Source organism: Numenius arquata, chromosome 15 (assembly GCF_964106895.1).
Source record: "Numenius arquata chromosome 15, bNumArq3.hap1.1, whole genome shotgun sequence".
Taxonomy (NCBI): Eukaryota; Metazoa; Chordata; class Aves; order Charadriiformes; family Scolopacidae; genus Numenius; species Numenius arquata.
The window spans coordinates 3,674,631-3,688,279 of NC_133590.1; the positions used below are offsets into that span (position 1 = coordinate 3,674,631).

General features: G+C 38.1%; 1 protein-coding gene across 3 annotated transcripts in view; it reads right to left on the reverse strand.

Annotated features, from left to right (window-relative positions):
* The window catches only part of PCGF6 (polycomb group ring finger 6), a 28,679-nt gene that overhangs the window by 13,957 nt on the left and 1,073 nt on the right, over window positions 1-13,649 (reverse strand). For 2 of the 3 annotated variants that reach the window (XM_074158950.1, XM_074158951.1), the window contains exons 2-8: window positions 13,042-13,141; window positions 11,555-11,651; window positions 10,293-10,348; window positions 9,443-9,502; window positions 8,734-8,842; window positions 4,785-4,812; window positions 1,370-1,468 (exon numbers count right to left, since the gene is read on the reverse strand). In XM_074158950.1, the coding sequence (XP_074015051.1) occupies window positions 1,370-1,468; window positions 4,785-4,812; window positions 8,734-8,842; window positions 9,443-9,502; window positions 10,293-10,348; window positions 11,555-11,651; window positions 13,042-13,141 (549 nt within the window). The remainder of the gene's footprint in view (window positions 1-1,369; window positions 1,469-4,784; window positions 4,813-8,733; window positions 8,843-9,442; window positions 9,503-10,292; window positions 10,349-11,554; window positions 11,652-13,041; window positions 13,142-13,649) is intronic. The other variant, XR_012463531.1, reaches the window with a different exon arrangement.

The window sequence follows — 13,649 nt, forward strand, 5'->3', positions numbered from 1 at the left end:
GAATGGCAAACTGGATACTAGCGTAGATAAAAGTGCCCGGGTCAGCCTTGAGAAACACCTTGAGACAGGAAGTCTATGAAATTATCATCAGCTTTTGAGACACAGTAACATTTACCCATTAACAGCGGATCATATTCCACCTAGGAATTCCAAGTGGAAAGTAACTAACACAGGAAAACTTCTCAGGTTCTCTCTATTATTATATTATCTCTTATGACAATCACAAGATTGTAAAATCTGAAAGCCATCCAAGCCACAGGCCTCGCTTGGTTTTGAAAGATGAGCAGCTGCAACTTCCATTACAGATGCTCAGTGTTTCTGAAAATTGAGATTCTGATGTAGTACCCAAACAAACATTTCCTTCCTCTCAAATAAACAGTAACTCAATTATTGCAAGAAGTTTCTCTAGTCTCATTTTGAGGATACTTGTATTTGTTTAGAATATCAAGTCACCACCACCTGAAAGCTACAGAGACTCTCACCGAGAGGAAGCCAGCAAATGAAAATACATTACTTCCTCAGAATGATGAATAATTTATATCTGGTTTGCTTTGCCACCACTGAAAAGGTAAGGAGTGAATAAGCAGTCATTACTGAGGCACACAGTCATGCTGTATTGTCTCAGACAGTTACTGCTGTATGAAAACACAAATCCAGGGCCAGCACTTAACTTCCACCATTTGCCTATTCGCATCAGTTTCAGCTTGTTTTACCAATAATTGACAGCTTTAAGAATCATTTACACATTACAGAACTCCTGCGCCTTCTCAACTGAATGGCTGCTGAAATATATCGAAGAACTGAGAACTGGTTTTGACATGTAATTCCTATCAAAACGGTTCAGAAATACAAAGTTAAGTTCTTCTGCACTGTATTCTGCTCCTTTGAATTCTTCTTTGGAGGCACATGCCTACATTTGCACTCACACCTTTCATTTCCACACATCCATCCACAGTATCATTCTTTCTTAGCCCTTGTTTGCTTCTTCAACATTCAGTTTTACTGTTCCTCAACTCCTACCTGTCTCTGCCTTCACATCCTCCCACACTCACACAGTTTCCTGTCTATATACTCAGTTTTATCCCTGAAACAGCAGTGAATTCCATCTGCTGAGATCTTACATGGAACTTAAGAAACTCTGTACAAATAATAAAGTATTACAGTGAAAATTTAAACATGTTGCAAATTAGTTGGGAGAGTTGTTCCTTGCAGATCACACTATTTCTAATGTTTCATTTTTTAATCCTTACTGCATTAAAAAAACCTAGTATTATTTCTAGACTCTAATGAACAATGGAAATGTTCTGTCTGAAGCACAGGCATTACACTGATGACAGTGAACTTTTAAGTGCCGCTACAAGTGAAATACCTGACAGGTAGGGTCCAGATCCATTTTTCTTCTGAGGAATTTCTCCACGTGTCCAATTGTTGCCTCCCCTGAAACACGCACAAACTTCTTTTCCAAAGGCTGCAAAGAATAAATATGAGATTTTAAGACAATGTACATTTCCAGCCATTATCCCTCATAAACCCCAAACCCAAGTGGAAGCCCAGTAACAGAGGGAGACAGCTTAAATCTTTGGACCCTTTTCTAATCTACTTCCAGATTACCTCATAGGGAAAGGACTAAATATGTATAAGACTCCAGGTTCAAACTTGTTGCTGGTTAAAACAACATTTAAAAATAACTACTGACTTGAGTCCTATTTCACTTTTGATGTAGTGGAGAATGATATTTGCTATTAATTTGCACAGAAATTAGTACCACATAGTATTTTAAGAACTTCTCCCCTCACAAGCATTTACTCATCAGAAACACATGAACTATTTCCTACAGTTTCCTCATTTTCCCCAAATCAGGCTTGTGTACCAAACATGATTCAGATAATTAAACCATGCTGCACTTTATAAGACAAGGAGCTTAAGTACTTTAGCATTCTAGAAGTATTTCTGTATTATGGCTTAGGCTGGAACCAACTTAATAGTTCATGAAATTCCAGAAACAATTGTATTATGCCACTATGTAGAACACAAGGGCAAGACTGGTCTGAAAGCTTTTTTATATCATTTCTAAATACTTTCACAGCAAGGACTGCAGCGACAAGACATCTGTTATGCCAGCTTCAAAAACTTTAATGGGTTTCTCTTCTGTGGATAAAATTTGAAACAGCTGACTGGTGATAGGGGCAGCTAAGCCAAGAGGCACAAAGGCAGAGCAAATGACTGCATTCAGTGTGATAAATGGATTACCTTTTGTGTCAATTAATTGGATTTTTATGTTGACTTCTGAGCTGTGATTTACTACGCAGATTCATCATATTCTTTTAATTTGAAAGAAGAGTGAGAGGGTCATGGACTACCCTTGAATTCAATCATGAATTTAAATATGTATCCATGATAACTGTAGTTTTGTAACAATAGTTTGATTTATTCATGTACAAGAGCTAGAAATGCCAGTCAGACCTGATCTAAGGAACCATGCTGCCACAAGCTTGATGATGCTCAATTTATGCTTGCTGCATGTGTAAATCACAGCTTATGGCCATAGACCTTGTAAGCTGTTCTCTCCCTGCCAACCCCACTTGAAAAAAAAAAAAAAAAGGTTAAAAACCCTCTATAGATGAAGTTCAACATCTAGAAAAATAAGAAAAAAATAAGACAGATAAACACATAACTGAGCACAGAGCAATGGCAAAATTGAATCAGGGTATTTTTTGTGAGAAGTGGATATGAAAGAGGATTCGGAGGTTGATGAGTAAACATCTTGGTCATGAAACAGAATAAAGAAGCGTGAAGATACAAAGTGTAGTGAAGAAACTAAGGATAGAAAGGAAGAAGAGAGTGAAATGGGGGGGTTAACATACAGCAAGGATTTTGAAAATGCTGTAGAAAAATACCAGTTAAAAGATACGGTATTTTTTAAAACTCACATAGATGATAAAGAAGTCTAAATATGCACGTAAGCTGAGTGGCACTTTAGTCTATGGATAGTAGGATTATTTGCAGCACAGAACTATTCACTGTGAGTATTGGTGGGCAGCCTTTCACCTTCAACATCCTCAAAACGCTACAGTTAAAGTGAGCAGGAATATTTACGGCTTAAAGGGAAAAAAAAACACCAACAAAAACCCCACTTACACAAAAACAAAATCCCTTTCCTGAAATGCTGGGTAGGTGTGGGGGTGTAATAGATTAAGAAAATCGACATTTTCAGACACTGCTCCCCTTCTACACATTAATTTTGGTTTAGGAAACTATATTCACATTTCAACTCTTTGTGAAAATTCTGATTTCTGTATTGGAAGGTTTCAAATTGCCTCTTAAGTCCTGCCATAACAAATATAATTACTATTTAAAACAGCATGAATAATAACTGCAATCAAATCAAGCAGTTTAGATTTATAGAATCATAGAATGGTTAGAGTTGGAAGGGACCTTAAAGATCGAGTTCCAACCCCCCTGCCCTGGGCAGGGACACCTCCCACCAGACCAGGTTGCTCAAAGCCCCATCCAGCCTGGCCTTGAACACTTCCAGGGATGGGGCATCCACAACTTCCCTGGGCAACCTGTTCCAGTGTCTCACCACCCTCACAGCAAAGAATTTCTTTCTAGTATCTAATCTAAATCTCCTGTCTTTCAATTTAAAACCATTACCCCTTGTCCTGTCACTACATCTCCTGACAAAGTGTCCCTCTCTGGCTCTCCTGTAGGCTCCTATTTGTGCCTAAAAACATATTGACTAGAAATCAACTCAGCCAAAAACATGAAGGAAATTAGTAAAATGGCACAACCAGGACAATTCACATTTAAGTTACTAACATGCTTTTTTCTCAAATTCTTCAACAGCAAAACTTTCCTGCTAACTGTATCCTGCTAATGTGAACTGTCTTTCACATTCTGTGTGACATCCCATCTTTTGAGTCCTACATTGCCAATACAGTGAAAGATTAAATGCAATGTATACCGAGTAATTTTAAATTATATCTCCTTCTTGCCCTTGAAGAGCCTTGTTTTCTAAATATTTAGCCAAAATTGTGGAATGACACGCTCTGTGCATCTCTAACTACAGCATATGAAATCACGAAGGAAGCAAACAATGCGCAGTTCCTCTATGAATTTGTACTGAAGCAGTAAGATGATGTGGATTAGAAGAACCATGTTCTTTAGCAAGGATGGGGAATGCTGTTCCTTGTTTAGCAGAACAGCCACTGCTCAGACAGCAGACGTCGTTAGTGAAGGGATAGAAAAAAGAAAAAGCTCTCTGCTGGCTAAGGAAGTGTATTGTGCTGTCCAGACAATTTGTATGGTTTTTTCGGTTACGCTTAAGCATATAGTAATTTATTATACTATTGTTATACCTCAGGCTGCGTTTCCTCTGAGTAACCTATGCTAGCTTTCCACTACAATTAAATAATCTTATTCAAACCCCAGTATTTTAGACAATGTCTACACCTTTGTTCAGAATTCCAGTGAAAGCCATAGCAGTGCACCTTTTGGAGAGGTGCAAGAATAACAAGCTAGAATCACCTAAATGAGATTTCATCAGTATCATTCCCATTCTCCCACACAATTAATTATGTAGCCTCAAAAGCACTCTTTCACTATTGTGTGATGCTATGCAATAGTAGGTTTGAAAGCACACTGTAATTCAAGGTTGGTTATCACTATGGCTGATGAAAGTCCAGGCTGCGCCCAGTGTAAGAAAAACAAACTAAATGAAATACATCAGGTTATACATATTTCTGAAGTAAATCATAAGAGAAAAATTTAAATCACATCTGCACCTTAAAATTCCCTGTGCCTTCGTTAGCTCTGAAAAACAAGAGAAGAGTAAACACAGTCAATATTGCTAAGGTTAACAGTTATTAACACCCTAAAGCTCTTTATTATGATAGTGACTTATTGATTTAGTGGTCTGGTATATCAAGCTTATTTTTCAAATCAGGCTCCTCCTTTCAATAAAATCTAATACATGAAATAATATCAGACTGAAGTTTTATATCTTTCTCTCCTACCCTTTATTTGGTACTCCATTTTTCTTGGGAATTCAGTTATTTATGACTTTAAGGTTTGTCCTCACAAAACAGAAAAAACCAACACAACCTAAAGCCATTTTTATACATAACACAACATTCATTTTCATAGGAGTAGGTTGTAACATAAATGCTGCTTAAACATCCATACTTCATCATCCTTGATATTTGGAAGTTTAACAGACAGTACCTAAGAAGTTGCTGACAGAACATGCCCAAACACCAAAGAGGGTTTCTGGGCCAGTTGTTTGCCTTCCACACTATTTATAACACAGAATTAATGCTAAAGCTATCTAGGAACTCAGGAAAGCGGCAGGTGTTTCACTGGAAGGTGAAATACACACAAAGGTGGCAAATGACCAATTTCCCAGCTGGCTTCAACAGAGTTTCATTAATGTCTGAGCACATGGTATACTATTGATCATCTATACTCTACATCTCCATCTTGTAGTGCAATGTATAAATTTCTCAATGAAGTAAGCCCAATTAATGATATTTTACTACTCTTGCATTGCATTAGCAAGGTATGTATGCACGAGAGGAAAGGAAAAAAAAAAAAGCAGTATTTCATGGCACTAGAGAGGACAAAAATCAAACATCCCTATGAATTGACTATCCTTCTACTGACCATTTGATATAGCAAACGTATTTGTAATGTTCCGCAGAACACACATTAGCACAGCACTCCAAGTTACTGTCACCAAGTGGCTCCACCTCTGTGTACCAGCTATCAGACTTAAGTAAAACTATCATCAAATTCTCCCACTGAAGTGATATTTAAAGTTACTAACAAACATAGAAAAGCTTTTCCACTACGGCTGTCATCTTCTTTGATACAGTTCCACAGCCAATTAGATAATTAGATAATAACTCCAACACCACAATACAGACAGTCAAACTTTCAAAGTAGCAATTTCTGCTGGCTACTCCAAGGTATTCCAAATTTTCTTTATCTAAAAGAGCTTTCTTAAACTCTCATCACCAAGATAAGCTCTTTGATTTTTGACTTTTGAAGAGGAAAATATATTAAAACCCTAAAACACATAAAGTATAAAAGACCACCAAAGATTAAAAAGTCACTAAAATAAATTGCAAAGTAGATGCTGTTAAAGCATTACCCTTTTTTTTTTTTTTTTAAATTAGAAACATTCTGTGCTTCCCTCCATATACGTTAACAAAAACACAGTGGACAGTTTCACATAGTATAGATGGTATTTGCACAGTATTACCTGTTTTGCTGCCAACACTGGAATGGAAGCTTGAAATACAAGTACCAGAAAAACAAATACAACAATATAGATTCAAAAGTCACCTTGTTTCACAGACATCCAGATACATTTTTACTAGTTTTGAGGTCTAAGTTGCCTAACAACTTCCTTTTGCTCTGAAAAAAGAAAAATGTACTTGCTGAGAATCACCAGAAGGGGGGTGGAAGGAGATTTTCAGAGTGGAGATCTAAAACAAAGTACCTTCACTACAATGAATTCAAACCGTATCTAATCCTGCAGCCAGGAAAATCTAAAGAAGCTTTCCTATAAAGTCACCAAGTGTTCCAATCTGAAAGGGATATCCTTTGAACTAAAATCTCTAATTCCTGTTTTAAAAGTCATTTTACAGTGAAATTATCATGGGGGAAGACGGGGGGCTGTTGGTATAAAAACATGTTCCTATGCCCTTTCACTCCATATGCTCCCTCTGCCACCTGCCGGGCCAGCACAGCAGTGGCCAGTACCACTACCCATCACAGGTCCCTTAAACTCGCATCTAGTGCTAACTACAGTGACAGCTATAGTCCAGCCAAGGCAATAAAATAACAGCATATACACCCCTAACACAACAGAAATGTAAGGTGAATAGCATTAGATTTACTCTTTTTCTACCTAGTTTTTAGTCAAAGTGTTTTATCTTATGTCTGTATTTATCCATTTAATCACATTTTACTCAATGGGGTAAAAAGCATGCCTGAGCATCAGATCAGTGCGGCCCTGTACTAATTACATCATGTATTTTATACCACATTCATTAAAGGGAAAAAATCCTTTATAACTACAATTAAAAACTACATTTAAATTAAGTTTTGAGTGTACAATACACAATGGCCACAGGCTGGGCAGCTGTATAATGTCTTTGCTTTCCCCTTCTGTCCAACACGTGGCTCTTGGCTTTACTTATGGCAAACCTGCTCTTAATGCCAAAGCATTCATTTCCTCGGTCTCATTTCTTCAACACATCAATGTATTTCCATACCGTCCTACTCTGCAGAACGGCAACGTAATACTTTTTTTAAAAAGAGGAACCCGAGACAGACTGTGTTGAAAGGTAACCAAGAACTGCAAGTGCCCAATTTGGGACATCCAAGATTGGATTTGTCTGCAGAACACTCCATACCACAGTTTTAGTCATGACTCTCACTGCTTTCAGCTGTGCTTGTGAGCATTCAGCACTTCTGCAAGTCAGGCATACAGAAAACAAACACCGCACTTGTCAGGTATGTGGATTCACCAGGACATTCTATAGAACAGCCAGGGATTGTTCCCTAGAGGTTTAGCTCGAAGATCTTCTCTTTTCTTCCTGCAATCTCACTTCTCATCCATTTAAAAAAATAAAGTAGCAGTGTGATGGGCAAAACTTTTTTTAAAAAAAAGGCCAACAAACCAAAAGCCCACACAGCACCCCCTACCCAGCCAAAATTTACCCATGGAGGAAATTTGTTCTGTATTCTGAATAAAGTAAAACACAGTGGAAACGCTGGACATAACATATGAAAAGATTAGGACATGATGCCTACAAAGAGTGAGGCTGAATCAAGGTGGTATGCCTTGCTGCTAGAATTTCCCAATTTCTGATGGCTTGACTTCACATCATTTGTGCAACAGTTTGCTGTGACTACATATTGGAGTCCTCTGAACTCTGTGTTCAGGCAAAGCCAGGCCAAAAGCAGGCATAATCTGGGTAGAGGGGTAAGAGTTGCAAAAGCCAAGCTGCCTGCCTGCCTCCCACCCCAGCTGAGGTTCTGCACTGTGTGCTGCTATCAGAGCAGTAACAGCTTTCGAGCCCTTCTCAATTACCAATTACCTTCTCTCAAGCATTAACCTATAAATCTGCACATGGCCAAAGCAATGCAATTTCTCCTTCCTGCATTCCTGAAAACAACTCTAGCATTTGGGCTGGATTTCTCCCTCACAGTCTGTGGCTAAAAGGCGACTCCTGATACAAAAGCTTCAACGTAATTCATTAAAGTCTGTGAAACAGTTGGGCAAACTTAAAAGTAGACCACATTATTACCCCCACCTATAACATTTACAGAAACACTGCTCTTGCTGCCCAGGTTGTGGTTGCAGTCCCCGAATCATATGAGCTAGTCCTGACATAGTCAGCATTAATTGTACTGCCACCTACAGAGATTAGGAAGCGTAAGACAGGTATTTCATCACTCAGTTCACTGAGGCTACACTACTTTGTTGAAAATAAAAACGAGTGAGTTTTAAAACAACTTTTAGGAAGCTGTCTTCATAGGAAAATACCTTAAACATTTAATTATCTGCATCACCTAGCTATGTGCAGTTGACTGTCACTATTGCACTGTAAGTTAAAATGAGGAAATGCACATTCGATGACAACTAAAAGCCAGTAATGGTCCAACACACACAAACAGCACCCTCACGTCAGCCACTTGCTCTTACATTTGCCCACAACTCACCCAATGAACTCCAGAAGTATGGAAATGTCAAGTTCTGGTGGGATCCGGAACACAGAACCCAGAACTTTTCGAGGTCTTCCTCTGCTCACTGGAACTGGCTGTGGGACAGCTGAAATATTCAAATAGCCAAAATGCAAACACAACTTGAAATAAAAGCAGCCCAAGACACTAACATGCAACAAGAAAAACAGATGGGCTCATAAAGAAAAAGAGCCCATGCAATTCACCCTATATTTTTATGACTAAATCAGCTCCTTATACATATCATGCTGTGCATCTGAACCAGCATTAGCTTTCAGCATGGCGATTCTCCAAAGAGCTGTTTATTTGATAGTAAGACAAAAAATAATTAGAATAATCCCTCATCTGTCAACAGACTCTGATCTTATTTTTACTACTTTGTAACGTATTATTTATTAAAGGCCATAAAATAAAATTAACACATTTCAAATATATTTTCTGGTTGTAGGCAAAATATAATTTGTTTTAAAAATCCAACCACAATCTGGGTTTAAGTGGTACCAGTTCCACCTATTTTTCTAATCTGAGAACTGTAACAAGTTACAGTAATCAGGCAATTAAGAATCCCACATTTCTAATACTACATATCTTCTTCAGTTGTGAGCTAATATTCCAAGGAAAGCCCTTAATAATAAATGGTATAGTAAATATTTCCTTAACAGTGTCCTCTAAAGTGATTACAGCTCACCTGGTTTGGGCACTTCTAATCCTCTTTCTTTATAGAAGTCATGCATTTGTTTTTTCTCTCCTGAAAAAAAACCCCACAATACAGGTTGGAACATTATTTCAGATGCTGAGAAACTATCCATATAATTTCTATTGGTCAGAGTAGTAAAAACTTTCCAAGCTCCTACAGACCTTCCCCATCTAGACCTTCCCCTCATAGTATTCCACATGAGGCCGGGACATTTAAAATACCCAAATTAAGAGTTTGTTAGTAAAAACTGCAAAGAAATTAGAGAAACTGGCCATAAATTACACTGAAAGAGCTGCAAGAACTAGTATCGTTCTGGCTGTCATGACTATTTTTATACAATCTATAGGCTGCCATGGCTCTATTTTTATACCGTCTGTAATCCATGTATATATCCACTGGATGTGTATATTACACTCAGTCTACACAGGTGGACTTTGAGATTCATTGGCTCCCAAAGTTCAACATAAACGAAATGACACAATGAACACATCTAAAATTAGGAAAAAAATAAAAGCATTGGAGAGAATCAGTCTTAACAACCTTTTTTCAACTGCGCAAAGTGAATTTATTAGAGGCAATGATATTTTCTTCATGAGGCACGACTACGAAGTATTATCTGGATACAGCGATACCTGTGTTTCATGAGACAGGGTACATACCGCTATTGAGAATAGCATTTAGCAGCCAAAAACAAAAGCCAGTTGTCACAGCTAATTCATTAAGATTTACAACCAAATGTTACAAATCTGTTTTAAAGAGTCCGGGTAAAAATAGGGGTTTGGATTACTGTTTTCCATTCAGTCTTTTCAATCTCTAGATGGTAATAAAATAAAGAACTTACTTTCTTCCAAATTTACAACTAATTTATAGACTATATCTTGCAGTTGCCGGTCCAGTCTATTAAAAAGAAAAAAAAATAAAATGAAAGCATCTTAGGTGCAAGACAGAATGGTTTTCATTAAACTGTAACAGAAATGCCAAATACATCATTGAAATGTACGGTGAGTAGGACTCGGGAGGTGATGGTCCCCCTGGACTGGGCACTGGTGAGGCCCCACCTCGAGGGCTGGGTCGTTTTGGGCCCCTCACCACAAAAAAGACATTGAGGAGCTGGAGCGGGTCCAGAGAAGGGCAACGGAGCTGGTGAGGGCTCTGGAGAGTAAGTCTCATGAGGAGAGGCTGAGGGAGCTGGGGGGGTTCAGCCTGGAGAAAAGGAGGCTGAGGGGAGACCTTCTCGCTCTCTACAACTCCCTGAAAGGAGGGTGTAGCCAGGGGGGGTCGGTCTCTGCTCCCAAGTCACAGGTGATGGGACAAGAGGAAATGGCCTCCAGTTGCCCCAGGAGAGGTTCAGATTGGAGATTAGGAACAATTTTGACACAGAAAGGGTTCTTAAGCCTTGGAATGGGCTGCCCAGGGAAGGGGTTGAGGCACCATCCCTGGAGGGATTGAAAAGACGGGTTGACATGGTGCTTAGAGACATGGTTTAGTGATTTATTTTTTTTAATCAGAGTTAGGTTGATGGTTGGACTAGATGATCTTAAAGGTCCCTTCCAACCTAGACAATTCCATGATTCTATAAAATATGACATACATAAATACTGACAGAGCAGCAGCTCTGGATCTTTCTAAATTCATGTCCTGACAGCAGAGCTCCAACAGAAGTCACAGAAAGTTAAAAGTGCCGCCCTTCAAGAATTCATGAACAGATCAAGGAGCTAAAACTCAGTTTTCGGAGTTAGTAAGTATACTATGCCAACAAAGCTTTGTCTAAAAGAAAATCAAAGCAAATATTTAAGCTCTCATATCACCTGTAACACTGAGCAAATGCATAAAAATACCCAGGGCAGAGGGTAACAAACCCTAGAAAGGGATACGAACAAGGTACAACAGGAAATTATACAAAAGTGTATACACAAAAGTATTTTTGTCTTCACTATTGTGATGAAACTTATATAAACAAAGAACACAACACACTCCTTGTAACTGTTCCTTCATTTGAAAGCAAAAAGCACTACTACAAGTCTGCAAAACAGAACATTTAAAAGCAAGCAGCAAAACCTGGAAAAAAAAAAAGTATCTATAAAACCGGCATGAACTTATTACCTGATATTATAAAGGGGCTGTGTCTGATGTACAACGATATTGCATTTTGGACATCTGTTGCTATAGTAGAAGTGTCTCACTATGCAGCTTTTACAAACTGTAAAGAAAAGATACCCCATAAAAGTCACATGTCCATTAAACAATAGCACCTGGTTAAGCAAGAGGAGCAATTACACCAAGACTTCTCAAATAAAATTTGTCAGAGACGAAACGAAGCGAGTCTTTCAACTTTCAAACTCAAGTGAACTTCAGCCCTCTACTTGTACAGGATACAACGCGCCTGACCATTCAATCAGGATTATTCCTATGAGTAATCCTGATCCAACTGATGGTAGGTGTTCACTGTTGTAATTGTGTTACCAAGAACAGAGTAGAGCTATGGCAATAAAATACTGACTGCTGCAGACAGAAAGACAGAACCCTACAAAAAGTTTCAGTAGAAAAACCAAGGTAAGAAGTTATAATTCTGCCATTTTCATTGTACTTTACAAATCTGGAAGCAAAGCTAATGAGTGGAAATACCTAGAATAACTAACTTATATCAGGTCAGCTCCATATCAGCTTGAACACATCAAACGTCCAAATTTACAAGGAAACTTCCAAGAGATCACCACAGTTGCACTTGCAACATTATGCTGTCCTTAATAACAGTTGTGCATTTTCCTAAATTAGAAATTGCACGGAATATTATGATGCATGGTACGCATCAAGCTAGTAAGCAATGTCCCGTAAAAGAAAAAAAGAAAAGAGTGAAGAAAAAAAAAAAAAAAGATGAGTTTTCCCTCTATGTAGTGTTAGTGGCTGGAAGATTCAGGATTCCGGTGGGAATGTGGGTGTGGCCTAAAGTCAGCTTCACAGAAAGGGTTTTATTAGCTTTGAGAGAAAATAGTTCTGTTCGCAATGGAAAAACCGTTAGTGCAAGACAAGGATTGAAGAGAAAAATAAAAAGACAAGACAGTTTTTTATTATCCATCCATTTCTAGTCATCAGGTTCTAGACTGACTGTTCTAGGGGTGCATATAAATGTTTCTCTTTCTGAACTGGTATTTCCACACAGCTGCTTATTGAGTTTTGTGAACTTACAAGCTCATATCAGCAACAGTTTAGGAAACTCTCAACACCATTATTAGCAGGGCCACTCAACTTTCTTTTCTCAGTTACATACTCAAATTCATAGAGCCTACATAAAAAAATAAAATAATAATAATAAAAAGTATGTAGTAGCTCTGCTTTTTACTCGGGCTTTATCTTTCCCTACATCATTTTCCCTCTTAACTTGGGAAAATAAGCTAACTTCATGATTGACTGATTTCATGATTTTCTGATGCTTAAAACATCCACAAATGTATTTTCCTTAAGGAACAGAACAAATGCAACACACTATTGTGTCTAACAGAGAATTATCTTTGTGAAGCCAGAACATCTCAACAGCTGATTTTTGTTTGAATGTGCAACCAAACTCTTAGAATGACAGTAGGGATACTTACAGGTGTGCAGGCATTCTGTAATAGTTGTAGCATCAATAAAGTAACCTTTGCAGATGGAACACAGGATGTAAGGGGTCAACTCCGCGAGGTTTATCATACGCTACAAACAAAGACAGTCTGTAAGACTTTGAATACACAGGCTAAGCCATAAAATTTCCCAATTGCAGCTTCCAAAACTATCACAACCTTAAATTGAGAAAAAAAATCTGGATCAGCAGATGCAACAGAAATGGGTTTTCCAAAGAAGTCAGTCATTCCTCATGTACAGCTCTTTTCTAAATACTTTCATCTAGTCTTCTAAATTGACCTTTTTGTAAATTGGATTTGCATTCATTTCGTGAATTTCACATCTGAAAAGCAAACTAAAACCAATCCTTTTGGGAAAAGCTCTTTTGGATGAACTCTTTAACAGAGTATCAATCTGCAAGCTTGAGTCGGATACTGGTAGCAAATAATCTCATTATTTAAAAAACACTCAGTAAGCATGTTGGGGCCCCCAATCAAGTGGGCTCGATTAATAACTAGTGCTGTCTCTTGTTTCTACACACAGCTAGGGATTATACAAATTCATATGGATGCAAAGACTGAAATTCCACTGCACGGAATTT